At 38.1% G+C, this 19,457-nt stretch overlaps 2 protein-coding genes across 5 annotated transcripts in view; one reads left to right on the top strand and one right to left on the bottom strand.

Moving 5' to 3' along the window:
- The window catches only part of wdr27 (WD repeat domain 27), a 55,835-nt gene extending 53,560 nt beyond the window's left edge, over positions 1-2,275 (bottom strand). For all 3 annotated transcript variants that reach the window (XM_027014232.2, XM_027014233.2, XM_027014234.2), the window contains exons 1-7: positions 1,934-2,275; positions 1,650-1,794; positions 1,432-1,556; positions 1,031-1,144; positions 823-874; positions 245-315; positions 11-137 (exon numbers count right to left, since the gene is read on the bottom strand). In XM_027014232.2, coding sequence (XP_026870033.2) covers positions 11-137; positions 245-315; positions 823-874; positions 1,031-1,144; positions 1,432-1,556; positions 1,650-1,794; positions 1,934-2,095 — 796 coding nt within the window. In that variant the 5' untranslated portion in view covers positions 2,096-2,275. The remainder of the gene's footprint in view (positions 1-10; positions 138-244; positions 316-822; positions 875-1,030; positions 1,145-1,431; positions 1,557-1,649; positions 1,795-1,933) is intronic.
- Positions 2,276-6,976: 4,701 nt separating this feature from the next.
- memo1 (mediator of cell motility 1) lies at positions 6,977-16,712 on the top strand. 2 transcript variants are annotated; one of them, XM_027014238.2, is made up of 9 exons: positions 6,977-7,377; positions 10,157-10,238; positions 10,485-10,553; positions 10,639-10,751; positions 11,016-11,127; positions 11,532-11,602; positions 12,855-12,931; positions 13,975-14,079; positions 14,748-16,712. In XM_027014238.2, the coding sequence occupies exons 1-9, from the start codon at positions 7,317-7,319 to the stop codon at positions 14,877-14,879; spliced, it is 822 nt and encodes a 273-aa protein (XP_026870039.1). In that variant the 5' UTR covers positions 6,977-7,316; the 3' UTR covers positions 14,880-16,712. The 2 variants fall into 2 exon arrangements, with proteins under 2 accessions (XP_026870039.1, XP_026870038.1); XM_027014237.2 differs by having other exon boundaries at positions 6,978-7,377; positions 11,532-11,674.
- Positions 16,713-19,457: the final 2,745 nt, after the last annotated feature.

Here is a 19,457-nt window from a genome sequence, read left to right as displayed (position 1 = left end):
GTTTTCTGACCTGCCGGCTTAGTCTGTTGCTGATTACTGCTCTTCACACTTTTCTGATGCCTCTGCTCAAGCTTCTGGAGATCAAGCTTCATCACCATGTGGCATTTGTGATCTTCAGGAAGAGTGTAACACCAAACCTTGAAGCAGGTGATTTTTAACAATGAAGATTAATAGATTTATAGGTGTTGAATTAGGCAGTATATTGGCAGCTGTAAGCAAAGAAGTGTTCCTGAATTTAACTGACCTGTCCATCAGCAGATCCTGTGACAAACTGTCTGTGCTTATCCATGAAGTACAGACTGAGCAATGGACAACCTGTGTGACAGTATTCTTTTGCATCAAAACTGCTTAGTATTATGAACACAACTGCACCAATATAAGTCTGACTCTTTCAGATTATGAATTACATTACACAGAGCGCACACACACAAATCTTAGACCACCCATTTATCAGGCCAGTAAGTGCTTGGCTGCTTGCTATTCCTTTTCTCTGCCAGGTGAGCCCACACAGCCTCAGTTATAATGAAGTATAAGGATGTGCTCTTCCTAACCGTAATTGCTTCATCTGTGCATTTTAAATGTGTTTCACTTTGTTTGTAGCAGTTATGTTCAAATATTTTTTCAAGTCAAACCTTCTAGCCATTTCAAAAGATATCAAAAACCATTTGGATCTCAAAACATTCTTGCTACATTTTATACTGTAAAGATTGATCTGTTTTAAGGTTTTATTGCATCATTTTTATGTATGTGTTACATTGTGTTTTAAATGTAAACTAACACTTACTGCCCAATTGTGTAGGAGGATTACATAAGCATCTATACCTGAGAGGACAGAAGACTGGTAAAGAATCTCCTCTGTATTCACATCCCAAATCTTGTATAAAAGCAGTCACATAAAACAAAGAGTTAAGTACATCTCCAGGTGATTTTCACTGAATGATGCAAACAAGCAATATAAATAACTAATTGCCTGCATTTTGAAGGCAAGGATACCAAATGACAACTGCCTCGTTTTGAGGACTCTAATTACCTTGAATGTCCGATCCTCTGAGACAGAGATGAGCTGGCTGGGCTCCCATGGACAAAAGCCTGAAGCAGTTACAGGACCCAAGTGACCATTCAACACTGCCAGTACTTCTTGTCTCTATAAGAAACATATTAGAGAAATCAAAACTCTGGCAAATACCTATCAAGACTCTGGGTGAAAGATTATACTGTGACTTGAAAACTAACATATCCTGATCATACCATGGTTCTGAATAGCCCGCATTCAATTACAAGCGGTTTTTGTGTTAGTGCTGAGTGTGCACATATTAACTTGTTAACCAAATAAAATTTCAGTGGGTTTTTGTAGTTGTTTGTAGTGCAGGCATAATCATAAATCTTAAATATGATGTATGTGTGGGTCAGTAAGCTTGCTCCTATTCATACCTTTGCATTTACCACAATCACTCTGGAGCCTGAGCACACAGCCACTCTCTTATTCAGGGTACACAATGACAAATGAACAGCCTTGCCCAGCATAGTGCCAACAACCACACCTGTAGCAATTATACCTGGAAAAAACAAACAGGAATACCATTGAGCAAATGTGGACCAGAACACCACTTAAATTACAATGTATGACAGAACGCAAAAGTATTTATTACCTTCCCTCACTTGTCTGTAGCAGCATTCAACATCCCACACGATCACATAGTCCTCTGAGGCAGAGCAGAGGAGAAGTGGAGTTCTCTTTTCCCCAAACACTAAGGCGGAGACACTACTATGGTGACCAGTGAGATGTAGGGGTCGCTGAGAAAAACGTTAAAATCAGAGAGCGTCTCAATATATTAACCTCTGTCCACGCTTCACAGAACACCTTTATCGTGTAGCTAACTGTCAAGACTACACTACAATATAAAACAAGTAATATTTTGGTTCAACAACGTACTTCGGTGCTGGTGGTCCTGTAGACTTCTAGATTCTTGCCCTGTCTTGGGAAAGCGTAGTGTGAGCTACAGCAGGCGAGTTGCAGATGGGTCATTGGCTGCTCGGAGTCCAGAGAGAATTTTTCGACAATGCATTTCATACCTGTGCCACATATGCGTGCCATCTAAACAGTACTCTAATATTAATTCACTACCTGCTGTAATTCGCTTATTGAGATTAGCACACTGTTATCAGAAAACCCCCAGCTATTTCTTTTCTTTTTTAATACAAATCTGTAGTAAAAAACGTTTACTAGATTGCTAGCTAGCTAGCTAGCTAACTAACTAACTAACTCGCTAGCTAGCTTCCAGTCACACGTTAGCTACGGTTGCGTAGGAACGAAACAACAACGAAAAGTGGGAAGGAACTTTTCTGGGAAATTCGCACCATTGTTTAACGCTCTTTGAAATCACATTGTCAAAGGCGTATGAGAGCCGATTATTATTACTTTTCAAAAACGTACAGCCACATTTATGGTGGTTTAATAATAACAAAACAAAATGATAAAAGTCAGAAAACTACGTTCAATTGATGAACTGTTAACATCTTAAATCTACAAATAAAACATTCTTATTAATATGGTGAATTCTGGTAATCTAGGACAACAATCTAATATCCACTGTGTTTATTTCACGCAGAAATAAAATCTAGTCAACAAGACTTATACTATAGGTTTAGCATAGATGTCATGCAGTTGAAATCACATGACTTTATGCAACTGATGTCAGATGTCAGAAAGGGGGCGTTGAATGACTAACACTGACATAGGTTTTATAGGATTAATGTTAAGGATATAACAATGTCATAAATAAGACAGTTTCTAATTGTTATCAAATTATGTTTGCGATCTACTCAAGCAACAAAATATGTCATAAAGTTTTTAAAACGTGGTTGTTTTTTTTTCCCCACAATGTTTGACAATGTGGGACAGTATGCATTGGCTAATTTGGGACAGTCATTTAAGTTCTATGAAAAAAGGGGGAGTTTAAATGTAGGGACATCCTCAAGTTGCATACATACTTATTCAATCACATCATATAATTTTCTATAATCCTGCATGGTTTGAGTATAAAATGTAAAAGTAAAGAAATTTAGGATAAATCTGCAAAAGATGTAAAATACATTTGTGAGTAAGACAACAGATAAGTAGGCAAGCCCTGAAGCTAGCAGTAGGATACAGGCTGAGAAGCAGGCAAGACAAGCTCAGAAAGACATGGCACAGTATCTTGCAGAGGCTATTACAAACCACTGAGGATGAGATTTAGGATATAGTCTGCAATTGTCAGACAGGAGTTCATGATACAAATACAGTCTGTCCCTAAACAAGCTAGCTAGTTTGTTATCTGAAAAATTTATTGACCCAGCTAACCATTATGTAATCATTTAGCTCTCCAGCCATATTAACCTGCCAAACAGCCCACAAGAGTAAAGTAATTTAGGCTTTTATAAGACTAATACAAGTGTCCCAGATTACAAAATGATTGGTCCCAGATTGTCAAATCCAGGCAGAAAATGGCAAGAAAGAAATGGTTTTTTTGAGACAACGTACACAAATAGGTGTGGCATATCTCCTCAGAGTACAATATATATATTTTTCTGGTATAGGTAGAAAATATCTTAGGGATTACAGAAATGCATATTGTCTTGATCTATTGTGCTAGACAGATAGAAGAATAAGTCACAGAATCCAAAATTGCAAAAACTGTCAAAGATTACCCAATTTCACCATATGTGTGCAATATCTTCATATTGGTATTGCTTTTCCCATTAATTACAGATACTTTTCATTTTTTAAATATAAATGATAGATGACTTCCTTTTGAAGATTATTATCATTTATTGAGTTTCATAAGTTGAATAACTAAAGTGGATAGCATATGCATTGTGCTGTCCACTTTAGTTATTGTAGTGTAAAGGTCTGTCTAGTTTTTAAAACTGGGACAATCAGAGAGCTGCAATTTTGGTCCTAAAGCTTTTCACTCTGACATCTTTGAAGTGTTTTGGCACTTAGAGTTGATGAGAAGTCTTAATAATCTTATCTGTGTCATTGTTTTCTGTTTAGTACAAGCCCTCAGTGTATCAGACACTGGCTTTCACGGTTTTGATGCTTTTGCAACTGACACTAAGTTTCTTTAAGGATTTGTTTAAGGATTTTTATACAACACAGTGAATATTAAAATTTTCAGAGTCAGTCATTTCCAAAATTCAAAGAGAATGATAATTCATGCCATTTTACTGCATCTGGAAAAGCAGCAGTAATTTCCATAACTTCCATTTAAATCTTATTGTAGATACTATTTAGGTCCAAGATTATGAATGATGTAAGCACTGTAAAACAACTGACAAGTGGTACAACCACTATCTATTTAATCTTCCCTAAAAATATTATAACATCAAAATGTGATATTAATTCTTTCATTCATAACAATAATAGCATATTTAATAACATGCACATAGATCTGTCAAAAGCCTTAAAAGTCCATTAGCTGTCAGTCTACCACTGGTCACTTGTAGAAGCAATCTCTTACAGTGCAGCAGGACTTGTACAACTTGGCATAAAAACCCCTGCTAAATTCAAGACTACATCTAATACTAAGCAGTCTTCAATACATCCACCATGTTTAAAATGCCTTAAACTGTTCGGTGAAATGAACTACAAAAGCAACAGTGGCATCTTGTGGCTTTTCTCTCTTTTGCTACACCTGGACAATAGGCACATTTCAGGAGCACAGATCAAACAGCTGAGGTAAACATAACTGCAGCAGATTGTTCTAGTCTTACACCTCAACATGCATGCGAGTACTTACCAAAATAAGTGCAATTACCATCAATATCATTCATTGTGTGTGTTACAAATAGGTTGTGGTTGACACGATGAGTTTAAGGTCACTGTATGCTTGTCTCTGTATGCTTGGTATTCACAGAGCTTGCTTGTTATTCGTGTTCATTTGTTTGGAGTGGAATGCTTTTTGTGAGACAAGTAATGCTTAACTCATGTTTCAATATGAGATGTTTATTTAAACAGGAAACAAAAAGGAGGCTCACCAAGCAAGCTGCAAAATATGCAGGAAAGACAAGCTCAGAAAGATATGGCACAGTATATTGCAGAGGCTACTACAAACCACTGAGGATGGAGACCTGCAGGAATAAACAGGGAAAACAAAACAAGAACGTGTTCACACAAACTAATAAGTTGATGACTGCGATCAGGAATTGTAATTAGTATGTACAGATGTGGGTGGTTGGCTGGGTGCTGACTGTGACATGACACTACAGCTGATAATTCCTTTTTAATGTTGATTTGGTCACACTGATAAGAAATGAAAATGGTAACGATAATGTACTTTTGGTATTTCAGTGAAGATGCTGCAAAGGATTTGATCACTTACCCATCTTTAAAATCCTTAAAATGTTCTATGAGTATCTTGCATTGAGGAGAGTTACTGTTGACTGTGCTTCACACATATTTCCTTTTTTTGGTTAACTTGACAAGTGTGAACATTTAAGGGCATTCATATCTTTGTTCTCATTTTATTCTCTCTCAGACATTCATGACTGTAAAAGCAGTTCCAAGTATGACTCAGAATATGAGCTTCATTAGCGCTTTTTGTAACTTTGTAACTTGTAACTGTAATCTCCCTCTCTACAAACACTTTTTGAAAATAGACACATTCTGCCAGCTGATGCTATAGATCTAATAGAAATACATTTGTGCCCCTAGAAAGGAGACCCCTTCTCCAAATTGCAGTTGACTTCTTGCATCACTGAATCTAAAAATAATAAATATTGACTGGGATGATATGACCCTATGGCCCTCAGTAAGCACAGCCTGGCCCTCTCTAACTGACAGGAGGACACAAAAATAACATCAGAGCCATTCAGAATCTTAGGAGGTGTGCCATCTCTTTTGGCACAAGACTGTCAACTTATGTGCATGCCTGAAAATGGGTTGTATTGCAGTCCTCCCTTACATCAGTGCATTTGAGGGTGGGGTCGATGAGCAGGACTTGCGCTAGAGAGCATTGGGCTCATTGCAGGAAATCCTATATCCCGCCAAGGTTAAGTAGCACTTGGGGGTGGAATAGGTTATCTTAATGACAACAAGGGAGACAAATGATGAAAAAGATCCAGTGTTCTGTGTCACAGACAGATTAGTCTAACAAGTCATGGTTGACTTAATTGCCTGCAATACTACAGGACTATGAGAGAGAGAGAGAGAGAGAGAGAGAGAGAGAGAGAGAGAGAGAGAGAGAGAGAGAGAGAGAGAGAGAGAGAGAGAGAGAGAGAGAGAGTTTTACTGCTGGATTGGTAGTAGTTGCATGACATTCATCAAACAAAAAATCAAGGTCTATGTTATGGTCTGGTAAATACAGATTATCTTTAAGATGGCTGAGACTCTACTTACCATGTGATATCAGAAAGCAACACATAAAATCTTTTAACACCTATCAATACACACATGCATAAACGTGTAACATTGACTTGTCAATTATAACTAAACATCTCACATGATTTATACCACATATTTAGATACTCACCAGCCACTGTATTAAAAAACACATACCTTGTAGGCAAACAGACCTAATTATTAGGTCGTCCAGCACTAACGCTAGCTTTCCAAGACTTCCAAGCCACTGACCCAGGTTGCACCTCTGGCAAAAAAAACCAAAACAAAACAAAAAAACAAACAAAAAAAACCCTAACCTGAGATTTTCAGTTAGCTGTCTAGCTAGAGTCCCTCCGTTTAAAATGTGCATGCGACCTGTTTACCAGCTTTCCCCATTTACAGATCTACGCCAGAAAACTAGATATATGGTATATGTAAGTGCCACTACAATCCTCGAAAGTGCACCTTTATGTCATCATTAATATGAAAACAGCCGACCTGTATCAATGAGTCCCGATTGGAGATTTATGAACACATTAATACGCCCCCTACCTTCATCGACCAATAAAGAGTCAGGATATTTAGCTCAACTCAACCAGTCAGGTTTGCAGTCTCGTTGATGGAACGGTAGCCGAGTTAGGACAAACTAGCCTCTCCGGATAATGTACTAACTTGTCTGCAAACGGGTGAACTGGTCCGCGCTTTGTTCTTCAGAGACAGACGTTCTCAAAACGCCTTTCCCTGTTTTAATATGATACTCTGATTTTGTTTTAAAGTATATGGTTAAAACATCTTGAGATATTTTCTCAGATTCTTAGTCTTTGCGCACACAGCTTTGGTCAGACTACTTATCTTTGTGCTAGCGGTTTTTTTTTGCTTTTGTTCCCCACTATTATTGGGTTTCTTCCCCCACCGATCAGATTTTTATTTGACCAAGATAGGCGGCTCGGGTACCAAGATGTCGAACCGAATGGTGTGCAGAGAAGCAAGTCACGCCGGCAGCTGGTACACCGCCTCAGGTAGAACCGGGGATAAGGGGTGCTCATGGGCCGAGGTCCTGGGAACTAGCTTGGTGGCTGTCTAGCTTGTTAGCTGCCCTCGAACAGCGGGGATAAGTGTGATCAGCTGTGAATTTTTAAATACCTCGCTCAGCACAGGCCGTGTTTTTTCAGTTTGGTCTTTATTATTAGATATGCAAGTAGCCTTAATTACATTGGCTAACTTTTAAGGCTTAATGCTTGCTTACTATGTTGAACGGAGTGCCTTCTTTACTGACTGGATAACTTGGCTATAATTACTAGCTAGCATATATATCTTAAGTAAGTTTAGAAAGAAAGACGCTCGCTAGGCTCGAAATGTAGTTGGACAGATTAGCTATCCCCAGCTAGCTAGGTTAACTGTTTGGCTGTTTAAGGTTTTAGCTCGCTAACTTGGACATTGGTGAATGTTTCGCCTTATAGTGATTTTGTGTCACATAAAAGTGTAACTCAGCTGATTGCTTTAATGTTGCTGGCATAGCTAGCTAAGCAGTAACCTAACGCTATGTATTTTTCAGTTAGCCGTCTAGCGTGTGTTGGCGTGTGCTAACATGGGTATAAAAACGTCTTGGCAAGTAGATGTTTTCCATTACAAAGAAGTTAGCCAGAATGCTACATGTCACTTTTTTTATCCTTGTAGTCCATTGGTAGTTTACGAAAAAACACAGCAACCTGACTGTTTTGCTGGATAGCTGTTATATGTCAACACAGCTGATTTTGCTAACGTTACCTGTGCTGGTAACGCATCATTCAAGTAAGTCTAGCCCCAGCTTGGAGCAACTGGCTAGCCGTGCTGTTTCGACTCCAGCAGTTAACAGCTTAGTCAGCACATTTTGAAGCTGGGTAAGTTAGTCATGGGTGTCATCTCACTAAACACAGAATGTGTGACAATGTTTGCTGAATGTGAGTCTCTGTCGATTTAAGACTGTCCTTACCATGCTGGTATTTGTCCACATTTTGCCTTGGGAGATATAGCTCCGAATAGCTGCTGAGTTCTCCGGTAAAGCAGGAGAGCTATAAATGTATTTCAAGAAATCGTCTTATGTTTTACTCTCGCCTGTGTGTTGCCCTCAAATGAGTAGGCACCCACCCATGTAGACCATGATGACTCACTTTCTTTGCCTTTTGTCTTTTCACCTTGCTGGTGTCCTATCTAAAAGGAGAGTTAATGTTTCCTTTCATGTAGCAAATATGGAAAGAAGTCTTGGGTAGCTTGCTCGTTATACAAGTGTTTGATAGCTAAAATTGTCTTTCCATCTCTGGGCTGAGACAAGGGTCAGGATCATATTGTATAAGAATGATCAGTCATTCTGTATAGAGTTGAAACTTTGCTGTTTGACAGAACAGTGAAATTTGTAAACTATTGGACAGTGGCAGTTTTTCATTCCACCAGTACTCCGGTACTTTGGATTTGACGTGACAGTTGCTGCAAATTTTCAGATATAATTGAAGGATATTTACAACTATTTGGTAAACCATATTAATCTATTTAACATAATCACTGTGCTTTGGGTTACTGTAAGTAATTGTACACTTTGTAAAATGCTGAAAAACAACTTTACTCTGAAGAATTTTGTTGTCGACTAGTGGGCCAGTGCTGCTTTGGCTGTGATAAACTGATGTGTGTGGGGTTTTTTTTTTTTTTTTTTTAAATAATTTAAAAAAATATTTTGTATAAATAAATTAAATTACAGTGCCAGTGTATGTTTGACCACTGCATTCTCATATGATGTGGTAAAAAAAAAGGTTTAACCTTTTTGTTATTCATTTTCCTTGCGGGAAAATAATAGGTTTGAAAATGTTCCATTTGCCTAATTAAAGTGCATTTATGTTCTTGCTTGTGACTGAGCAAATAGTCCTCCTTTTAGTTTGTAAGTAAAAAGAGAAACTAATACAACAAAAGCAATGTTGCCTGTTTCAGGTGTTTCCAGTTTCATTTGATCTTAAGACAGTATATTTAGAAAATACTTGCATAAATTTGTCCAGGTACTACAATAATGACTGCAAAACTACAACAGACTAATTGTTATTCATGTCTGTAAAGGCAGCAAGCTGTACAAAGTCAGTAATATTGAGGTGGTGGTTTTGAGATCTGTCTGTCTCTGTCTTTGTCTTTGACAGAGCACTCTCAAGGTGCTGATATTTGTCTCATGTTAGATACTTTCAGTGTAATATGATCTTTTCTGGGGGAAACCTTTTTTTTTTTTTTTTTTTTTTTTTTTTTTTTTTTTAAATTCAGTAATCAAGAACATGAGCTGCTGAAGTTGACAAGGAGGGTTTAATGGTAATCATGACGATGGTACTAGGGATTATCCAAATGACAGTTTATTGTGCAAGAACATGTTTGAGCATACATACAATATGACAAATTAAATGAGAATGTGTAGTAAACACCACACTATTTTTACTTAATCTGATTTTAGTACTTTGGTTTTGAGTCTTTTTTATTTATAAAATATAGGACAAATTGTCCTGAAATTAGCATTTCAGATGAAGACTGAGGTTTTTTTTTTTTTTTCACCTGTAACTTGTCTTTTAAAAAGCTAAATAATGGTTCATAAAAACTGACAAGCACAGATTAAGTATTTAACCAAGTAGGCATACCCAGTGATGGAGGCTATCTTAAAATGACATTGTTTGATATTGTGTGAACATGTGATTTCAGTAAGTCACTGTGTGTAAGTATTTTTATATATATAAATTATAGATGAGTGGGTTCCCTCCCCCCCCCCCCTTTCTTTCCCTGTTACATTCGCTTTAGGATCTCAGCTGAATGCACAGCTGGAGGGCTGGTTATCCCAAGCAGATTCTACAGTAGGACCTGCCAGAGCCATTATAGCACCGTATGTGACTATAAAAAATGTCATGAATTATAAATGAAATAATTAAATTAATTTAGGTATTTTTTTTTTGCTGCAACCAAGCTTGCTGTTACAAAATTGGGATTTTTTTTACAAAATAAACTTGGTGAATATCTGAATGCAGTGAAGAGTAATAGTTTAATTTGTTGATTTTATATAGCTGTAATTGAGCTAACTCTGAAAGTTGGTGACTTTTTAGCCTTTGCTATCTCTGAAACTCTTTTGCAGACATGCTGGTTATACCTATTGTGGTGCTTGTGCAGCCCATGCCTACAAGCAGGTGGACCCCTCTATTACGTGAGTTTTGATCACCTAACAAGTGAATATTATGTTGAAGCTGTCTATAGAGGGAGATCTTAACAATATTGCTCTTGTTGGGTAGCCGACGGGTGTTCATCCTTGGGCCCTCGCACCATGTGCCCCTCTCTCGATGTGCTCTCTCGACTGCTGAAGTCTACAGAACGCCACTGTACGACCTGAGGATTGACCAGAAAGGTAATGCTCTGATGGCTTGCTTACGACCAAATCTTTCTCTTTGCTTAGTGTTCGATTTATTAACAAAATGGTGTTAAAGTAGCAATGGCCAGCTTGGAAGGAATTATTTTGTCGCTTTTGTGGCTATTTTACACTTGCAAGATTTTCAGAAAATGTTATGATATTATATTAAGGTTTAAACTTTATTGCTGATATGAGATGTGCTCCAAGAAAAAATACTCCAAAATGCAATGGAAGTATTAATGATGGTGTCTCCATTCTCAGTTTATGCTGATCTATGGAAAACGGGAATGTTTGAGAGAATGACTTTGCAAACAGATGAGGATGAGCACAGCATTGAGATGCACCTGCCTTACACTGCCAAAGCCATGGAAAGGTAAGGGTCCCACAGCTGCCCATAGTAATCAGACAGCTTCTATCCCAGACAGCTTTTGTAGTCCACATAGCTAAATCATATAGGGCAAACATTAGGTTCTTGAAAGAAGTAATGTTTAATAGTTTGCTGTTAATCTATTACATGTAATACCATTATGAAATGTGATGCTTAGCATTTAATTTCAGCATCTAAAGCTTAGCATCACAGTTTCCATCTTAAAGGCTCTAAAAAGCTTCTTGATTAGTGCACTGTCAATCTGTTCTTACAGAGCTTGATAAACATCACTGATGTTTGGCTGAGTCACAGTTTTTGAACTTCGGTGGGGGGACGGGGACGTGTGGATGTGTTGTATGAAGAACCGTATGGTTAGCTTGGACACTAATACATTTTTCCCTCAATCCTAGCTATAAAGACGAATTCAGCATTGTTCCAGTGCTAGTGGGAGCTCTAAGTGAATCTAAAGAACAGGAGTACGGCAAGTTGCTTAGCAAATACCTGGCCGATCCTTCCAATCTCTTTATCATTTCATCAGACTTCTGCCACTGGGGTGGGTGCTTTTTACACACACACACACACACTTACACTTTAAACCAGAGGTGTCTAATGACACTAATTAGCATTAAACCTTGTCTAATAACACCAACCAAATTAAGTATGAGGAGCCAAAATGTACGAAGACTGTCCAACCTGGACAAATGCTAGTTTACTATCAGTATGGTCCAGTCACAGAAAAAACTCACATAGACTTTCCTTGAGGAAAAACTTGAAATGTCTGAGATGGTCAAGTTATTTGTTAGTCAAGTTGTTATTCGTTCTATTTAACAAAAGCTCCATGTATTCAGCATGTAATGTTCACTCACACAATCAATACTAGTAGATTTACATTTATGACATTTAGCTGACAATTTTTATCCAGAAAGAGAGAATTCAGGAAACATGCATGAGGGCGTCCTGGAATATCAGCACTCCACTGCTCTCAGTCAACGAACTTGAGTGACAATAGAGAGGTGAAGTGACATAACATCCTGGTTTACAATAACTCTCAATGCTCATGGACCCCAGATCTACACCTTTACCTAAGATGGGAAGTAGCAGCGTAGAGCTTTATAGGAAAAGGCTCTGCCCCCCTGCGGTAGATTTTCTTATTCTTGGTACTAGTAAATAGCCGGAAGCTTTTGAACTAAGCAGACGTGGAGGATTGTAATGCACTAGGAGTTCTCTAAGGTACTGTGGGGCAAGACTGTTTGGTGGTTTGTAGGTCATTAACAAATTTCTGCACTTTCTGCCAAACCTTTATTGTTTTTAAAGTGCAGTTGAAATTTGTTCTTAGCCTGACACCTAATTAATTATATGTGAAGATTTATTATAATTATTTTAAGTTATGCCTAGTTTCATTTTATGTCTTGAATGTGATTGGCATGCAGTTTTTCATCTTACCATTCTCTTCAAATACAGTGAATTGCTGTGGAAGTCCCAAAGAACACAGCATGAACTCTAGAAATATAAGAACTGAATTAAAATGATGCAATTAAAATGGACACTGTCATTTTGAGTTGATTTTCAGACAATGGAGAAGGTTCCTATAAACAAAAAGATGCAGACTGTAAAACTTTAGATTCTCCTATTGGGGCAATACATAAGAACTTGTGTTTACAAATGTTTGCACAGATGAAAGTATGGAGCTTTTCAATATTCATGCTTTTCAGTTCTATTTTGTATTTTTCCAGGTCAACGCTTCCGCTATACGTACTATGATGAAAATCAAGGCGAGATATATAGATCTATTGAACATCTCGACAAGATGGTAAGATGACTTTTACATTTCACACACAAGAGTAACACACTAGAAGTCTGTAAAACAGCTGATATCAGAGGTTGATTAGATTTTAATTCTTAATGCGTTCTTTTGTAAAAGATGAGCTTGACCAGAAGGTAATGACAGCAAGGTTACTACATGATTTGGGGAAGTGAGTGCAGTGCAGTGAGGCCTGTCTGCAGGCAGTGATGGAATGCAACAGAATGCAGGAACTGGTCATGGAGATCAGGTGATTTGGCCCGGGGAGGGGGGGCAGGCAATGGCAGGGATATGTCACTTGGATACAGTGTTATATTTCCAAGATAGATGCTAGTCACAGCATGGCTTGTCATGATGTCCAAAGTTAAAATAACTCTGGTGCCACCCTGGCCATTGCAGATGAAAACAGAGACTACAAGGAGCTTTAGCTTCTCTATTATTGTACCTTCCATATGTGTAACCATTAGGTATTTTTTTAACTTTAATTTTGTGTGGTTTTTTTTATTGCCAAGTTAAGAATACATGTTAAAATGCCTGTAATGGGCAAGGTTGGATAGCAGAACATAGTGGCTTTTTAATGGTACAGCTTAGTTTAACAGCATATTTGGTTATTCATCATATTCACATTAGTTTGTGGTGTACAGGAGGCTGCAATCATCATAAAACATTTCCAAATATGCATCAAGATCAGCCATTACTTATTATAAAAGAAACCAGCAACAAATCCCAAAACTCTTCACTGTATTGTTGGCAGGCTGACCAGGTCTCAGGGAGTGATCTGGGAGTGTTCTGATCAATCCCAGGCATTCAGATTGCCAAATGTACTGTCATTTGTCAACTTTATGCAGTCTATAACCATGTTACAAATGAACAACTTCAGCCACTCAGCACATTGCAGATCATATTGTAATAGAAGAATGAAGCAGTATAATTACAAATGGCAGTTTTCCTAACCATTGCAAAAAGTAGCTTTTTTGTTTCTTTGTTTTTTTGAATATTTTAGCTGTAACAAAATCATGACTGTCATTTTGTTCTTTCATCCTCTGCTCTAGGGTATGGGAATTATAGAACAGCTGGACCCTGTCTCCTTTAGTAACTACTTGAAGAAATATCATAATACTATTTGTGGTCGTCACCCCATTGGTGTTCTATTAAATGTAAGCTTTTTTCATTACTAATGCTATTATCATCAGAGGTGTGAAAGTAATATTTAAACCATTTTCAACTAAGTACAGGCCTGGAGTCAAACTTCGATTCGAACCTTGAATGAGAGGCAGTATGTAGTATACTGTGCCTAATATTGTAGAGATCATAAGCGGACTCCATAGAAGTTCCTTTAACTTAATGTTTTTGCTGGGATTGCATCATTTTGTCTAGGTCTGCAATAAGACTGCACAATCTTAACTGTTAGCACTATATTGGCCTTGGCAAACCTGCTATCACACAGAGCTGCCAAATGCAAATAAGTCATTAAACAAATCACAAAATACAATTTGTGTTCTGTAAGCACCTAGACCAGTCTCACATTTAAGATGTTTTCTGTGAGTGTTTTGATGAGTCATGGCATTTATAATTAACATGTAAATACTTTTGCTTAAAATTGCAACTGTCTCATCAGCAGTGTGTTTTAATATATTGCAAAACATTGTTTGCAACATGTGGCAATATAATTGTTCAGCTTTAGTTGGTGATGCCTATGGTATTGCTAATTTGCCCCATACCATTGACTCTGCTTACATTTCTCATAGTTCTTGAACCCTCAAAGTTCATATCCATTACTCTTTGTGGATTTCTCCCATTAACTACATGTCATACCTCTTTTCAGGCTGTGGCAGAGCTGAAGAAGAATGGGCTAGACATGAACTTTTCTTTTCTCAACTATGCTCAGTCCAGTCAGTGCAGAAACTGGTCTGACAGCTCAGTGAGTTATGCTGCTGGAGCGCTCGTCTTTCATTGAGATGAATTCACCCAGAAGGCCCTTTCATGGCTCCTTTGATGTCCTGGAACCTCCCCACTATTCTAGACACCCCCCCCTTACCTCTCAATCTCAGCCCCTTGCCTTTTCTAGAGGAAGGACCTTATACTTATTGAGATGAGTTAGTTACTAACCCCACCTTCCACTCTCGCATTCCCTCTCTTTATACTCACTGTCTCACAAGTGAGACCTCTTGGTTGATGCTGTAGTGTGAAGTTCAGTTGCAGTGTGTGCTGCTGCAGAGTGGAAATGTTTTTGGTTTTTCTTTTGGGATGGCCCACAGTTTTGTGTAGGGTGGAGAAATCTGCTTTTGGCCCTACAAGGACTTCAGGTGTCCGTTGATCTCTTGTGTAACCTTTTTAGCAAGAAATTGATTCAGTTCAAGTAAAAAAGTATGTCCATATTTACATTGCACTCTTTGCAGATCTGTGCACATGTAACCTACCTTAAACAAGACATATATCTATACTAGCGGTACAGAAATGAAGAGGAAACAAAATGTGACAGACTGATACTTGCCAAGTCTGTGTATGCCCTGAGAATAGCAGTGATGGGTAGCTACTGCCATCATTGTTCATATACCTGTTTGTTTTCAACCAAGGGCTACGCAATATTAAGTCCTCTAACCCTCCGCTGTACAATATAAACCAAAAAATCCTGGTTTTATTTATTTTTTAATTTTTACTTTCTTCCAAGTTTTTTTTCTCTCTCTTACGTTTCCCTTTCTAATATTTAGTCACTTTTGTTATTTACAAGCAGATTGATTTCCCAGCACCTTTTTTGCTGGTCAAAACAATGTCCAAATTTATAAAGAAGCTCTGAGAGAGGGTTTTGCCCCAGTATTGAATTCATTTTACTTTTTGAGGCCATAGTAACTGATTGTTGTTATGCACAGAGGGGGGGGGGGGGGGAACTGTTTTTAGATCAGTCTTTCTCTGCTTGCTGGGAGGCAAAGTTTTTCTAGTTTGCTGCAGTGACTTTATGTTGGACTAGCTCTTGTGCTCCCTGTTAATGAGGAAACCTTTCACAGGCAGGTTTCAGTAATGGCACTTCTTGTCAGCTAGTATTGCTCTTTTTTTGATAAGGCCCCTTTCTCACACTTCCCAATGAGCACAATGCAGCAAGACACCTTAACCTCAATGCATCTGAGCACCAACTGAAGGAAAAATGTCAACCCCAAGCATTCAGCCTTCCCTATTAAGGGTTGACTGCTTCAGACATGATCGTCGAATGGAAACCAGTCAATGCTGGTTATACCCTGCAGATGTGCCTTGGGTCTATGTCGCATCTTTTGTGTGGAGGCGTTCTTTTCTCCTGCCCCATACTTTGTACCCAGTCAGTCCCATTGTCTAACCCTGAGGTAAAAGGACCTGCCTCAGTCCATCATCATGGATATTCACTGCAGAGCCCACTCTTTAAAGTTTCTGGAAGGATCTGGCTGCCTCGCCAATTTGTTGTCAGAGTCCGCACAATATTTATTCTGAAGAATATTACTCTTTGCTGTGTACTGGTAGATTAGTTACAATTTTATTTCATTACCTTTTTATTGTTACAGTTTAACACAGTTCACACATTGTCATAGCCTATGTGGAGGATTAACTGAAGCACTCCTGAGTGGAGTTATTTTTGAATCTCAGGTTACATTGAAGCATTAAAGAGTGCTTGCCAGAAATGTTGAAAGAGTCATGACTGATGTTGCAAAAAAGAGGGAAAGGTAAAATTACCTTTTTTTTTCTCTCTCTCTCTCTTTCATTCGGTCTTGCCATTGCTTCTTTTTCAGCCACTAATTTGCAATAAATATAAGTATAAAGGGGACATTGTGTCAGCTGGAAAATTTTCTTGCATTCTGTCCTATACAAGTGTACAAAAAACATGTACACTAGGTAGGTTGTATTCTGGATGTACTATATGGGCTGTTATCAATAGATGGGGGATTTTATTTCTGTGATATTTCTAGCATATCTCAGGTCCTGTGATTGGTAGAATGGCTCTGAATCAGAAGAGCATCCTCAGTATTCCAGAGGGGATATCTCATAAATTAACTCTTGCATTTGATATGGTACAACACAGAAGACCTGATATCTGGTTTACAGTGTCATTGAACATTTTTCTTCATACAGTAGTATCAGAAATCGTATCGATTCAGAATTGACTGATTTCATTTAAATATTGACTCAAAAAAAGATAGGAGAGTGAAAGTTTGAAAGGATCCTGCAGCAGTTTTTAAGAAAACATACCAATTTAATGTAAATCAAAATTCATATCTTTAAGCAAACCCATTGAATATGACCTAACCGGTTGAATCTGAAAGTTTTACTTATGGCCGGTAGAGCGAGCAGTACAATTTATAATCTTCAATAGACGAATCCCCCTACAGTTTTTATTTCATGAGGTTGAAGCTTTCTTTCTAAAGTAAGGGGAGCCTTTGACTAAATCTGCTTAACAATTGAGTAATGTCTAACTGTATTCAGTAACTAGTGTACATTTGTTTAAGTGTTCTTTTGTTTTGAAAGTTTTAGATCAGTTTTGTAATGTAATTATGGTTCACTATGCTTCACATGTAGGATGGTATAAAGTCACAGCCGAGAATAAGGTATTATAAGAGATGTAGAAAATGCAGCAAAGTAAACAGCATGAATGAGAGAGAAAGCAAGTGCAGTATTTTCCTCTGTTCAAAATGGATTGCAGCACTTTGTTTCAACATAAAGAAGAAACCCAGCCAGAGTTACATATTCAGGCTAGCCGTCAGTTCTTTTCGCACAAATGTCATAAATAAAACAGAATTGCAAAGCTACAACACTTCCTGATGCTGATATCAAATGGTAGACCGGGGAGGTAGAAAAGATGCTCATCTAATGAAGAAATTAAATCAACATGACTCAACCAGTTTCGGTGCAAACTAAATATTTGTGTTCCAGATATTTTCTTCTGTAATTGCTGACCTAAATGTTTCTTGGGAGGTCACACAAAGAAATGAAATTAGCTAAACTAAATCATCCTACACAGACACATGGCTGGAGTGCCAAAGAGGTGGAGTGGCTGATAGGTTGTTGTGGTTGTCCAAGTCTCTGGAACAAGTTAAACATAACTTGAGCTTGCTTACAATCACTTATCACCAATCAAAACGTGACGCCAACTACTGAGTGAATGGAAATGTCTACAAATAAAACGGGGTTCTGTATCTGTAAGTTGTGTAAGTTGTCAGCAGCTTCAAATGCAGAACATAAATGAACATCAAAATGAAGCCGGCTGCTTTGGAAAAGCTGTTTACTGCTGAAGCGACAGTATTATGTTTGTAGAATGGGGGCTAATCTGTAACAAAATCTACCTCTAATTGTGATTGGTATGGAAAGCTAAATAAGCTTCCTGCAGGCAGGGTATTGGGGGTTTTCAAAATGGATGCAATCTGAGCACAATGAAGCAAACAAGTGGACATCCCTAGACATCAATTAATACAATTGTAAGATAAATTGATGTTCAGTAGTTTGGGGTCCAAGGGCTGAGTGGGTCCATGTGATCAACCAATGTCTAAATGGCAAAGAAACACATAAATTATCGATGAGGGTTCATCAGTTAGGGTAATTCCCGTTTCCATGTTCCACACACCACTGAATGTTGCTTATTATACAGATAGGAGGCAGAATAGATTCAGGAAACATATCTGTGGCTCATGCAGTCTGCATAACAAGTCAGTTTTAATGTACCTTGAGCATACTTGAAGGGGGTTGAAGCATTTGCGCTCCTTTGGTAGTCAGGCTTTGTGGAATAATCATGCTGAGGTGAGGACAGTTTCTTAGAAAAATAGGCCAAGGTGTGGGGTGAGTCAACTAACTAGACGCATTGTCCACATATTAATTTACTGAATAAACCAGTGATTTCAATAGAGATGGAAATCAGAATACTTTTTCATCAAAAGCTGTGGCAATGAGTGTGCCTCATATGTAATGAGGCTATGGAGGTAAATAAGAAATGTAATATCAGGAAGCAATATGAAACAAAGCAGGCATCATAAAACAAGATATTACAATAAAAATTCAGTGGCGGAGAGGGCAGAGAAACTGAACCAGCCTGAAGTTACCCTGGTCTTTTAAAGTGGGCTGGCAATAAGATCACTGAGCAGACTTCAAGCACCATTAAACTTCACTTCTTAATACACCAACAGGCTAATAACTGTGATAATTGTGAACATTATGCACAGCAAAGCCCTTTACCACCACTAGTTTCAGCATATTATCGAAGATGCAGAGGAATGATATCCTGATGTCTTGTCATGGATGTTTGTTGCTGTTGCTGTTGAGTTTTCGAGAGGAAGATGGTGACTGTATGTATGCCATCTACAGAGTGGAGAGTTTTCACTCAGACTGCAGTTTCTGACTGAAAAAATACACCCTGTGAACCTCCTCAGTTATATGATCACAAAACACTTGAATACAATGAACAGCAGCCTACATGGAAAAGATTCTGTGGTGAACCAGCTCTATACACACATCAAGGCCTTTGCAGCCAAGCTCCAATTGTGCAAGAGACATCTTGCAGACTGAGTGAAGCATGAGATAGTGG

This window comes from Electrophorus electricus, chromosome 9, assembly GCF_013358815.1.
Source record: "Electrophorus electricus isolate fEleEle1 chromosome 9, fEleEle1.pri, whole genome shotgun sequence".
Taxonomy (NCBI): domain Eukaryota; kingdom Metazoa; phylum Chordata; class Actinopteri; order Gymnotiformes; family Gymnotidae; genus Electrophorus; species Electrophorus electricus.
This window is presented reverse-complemented; position numbering and strand designations above follow the sequence as displayed.

Bases quoted from the DNA above. Each gene is read 5' to 3' on its own strand.
- memo1 (XM_027014237.2), top strand. From the start codon at position 7,317: ATGTCGAACCGAATGGTGTGCAGAGAAGCAAGTCACGCCGGCAGCTGG. The intron at 10,752-11,015 runs GTAATGCTCTGA...CTCCATTCTCAG, and splicing joins CCTGAGGATTGACCAGAAAG to TTTATGCTGATCTATGGAAA. The intron at 11,128-11,531 runs GTAAGGGTCCCA...CCTCAATCCTAG, and splicing joins ACTGCCAAAGCCATGGAAAG to CTATAAAGACGAATTCAGCA.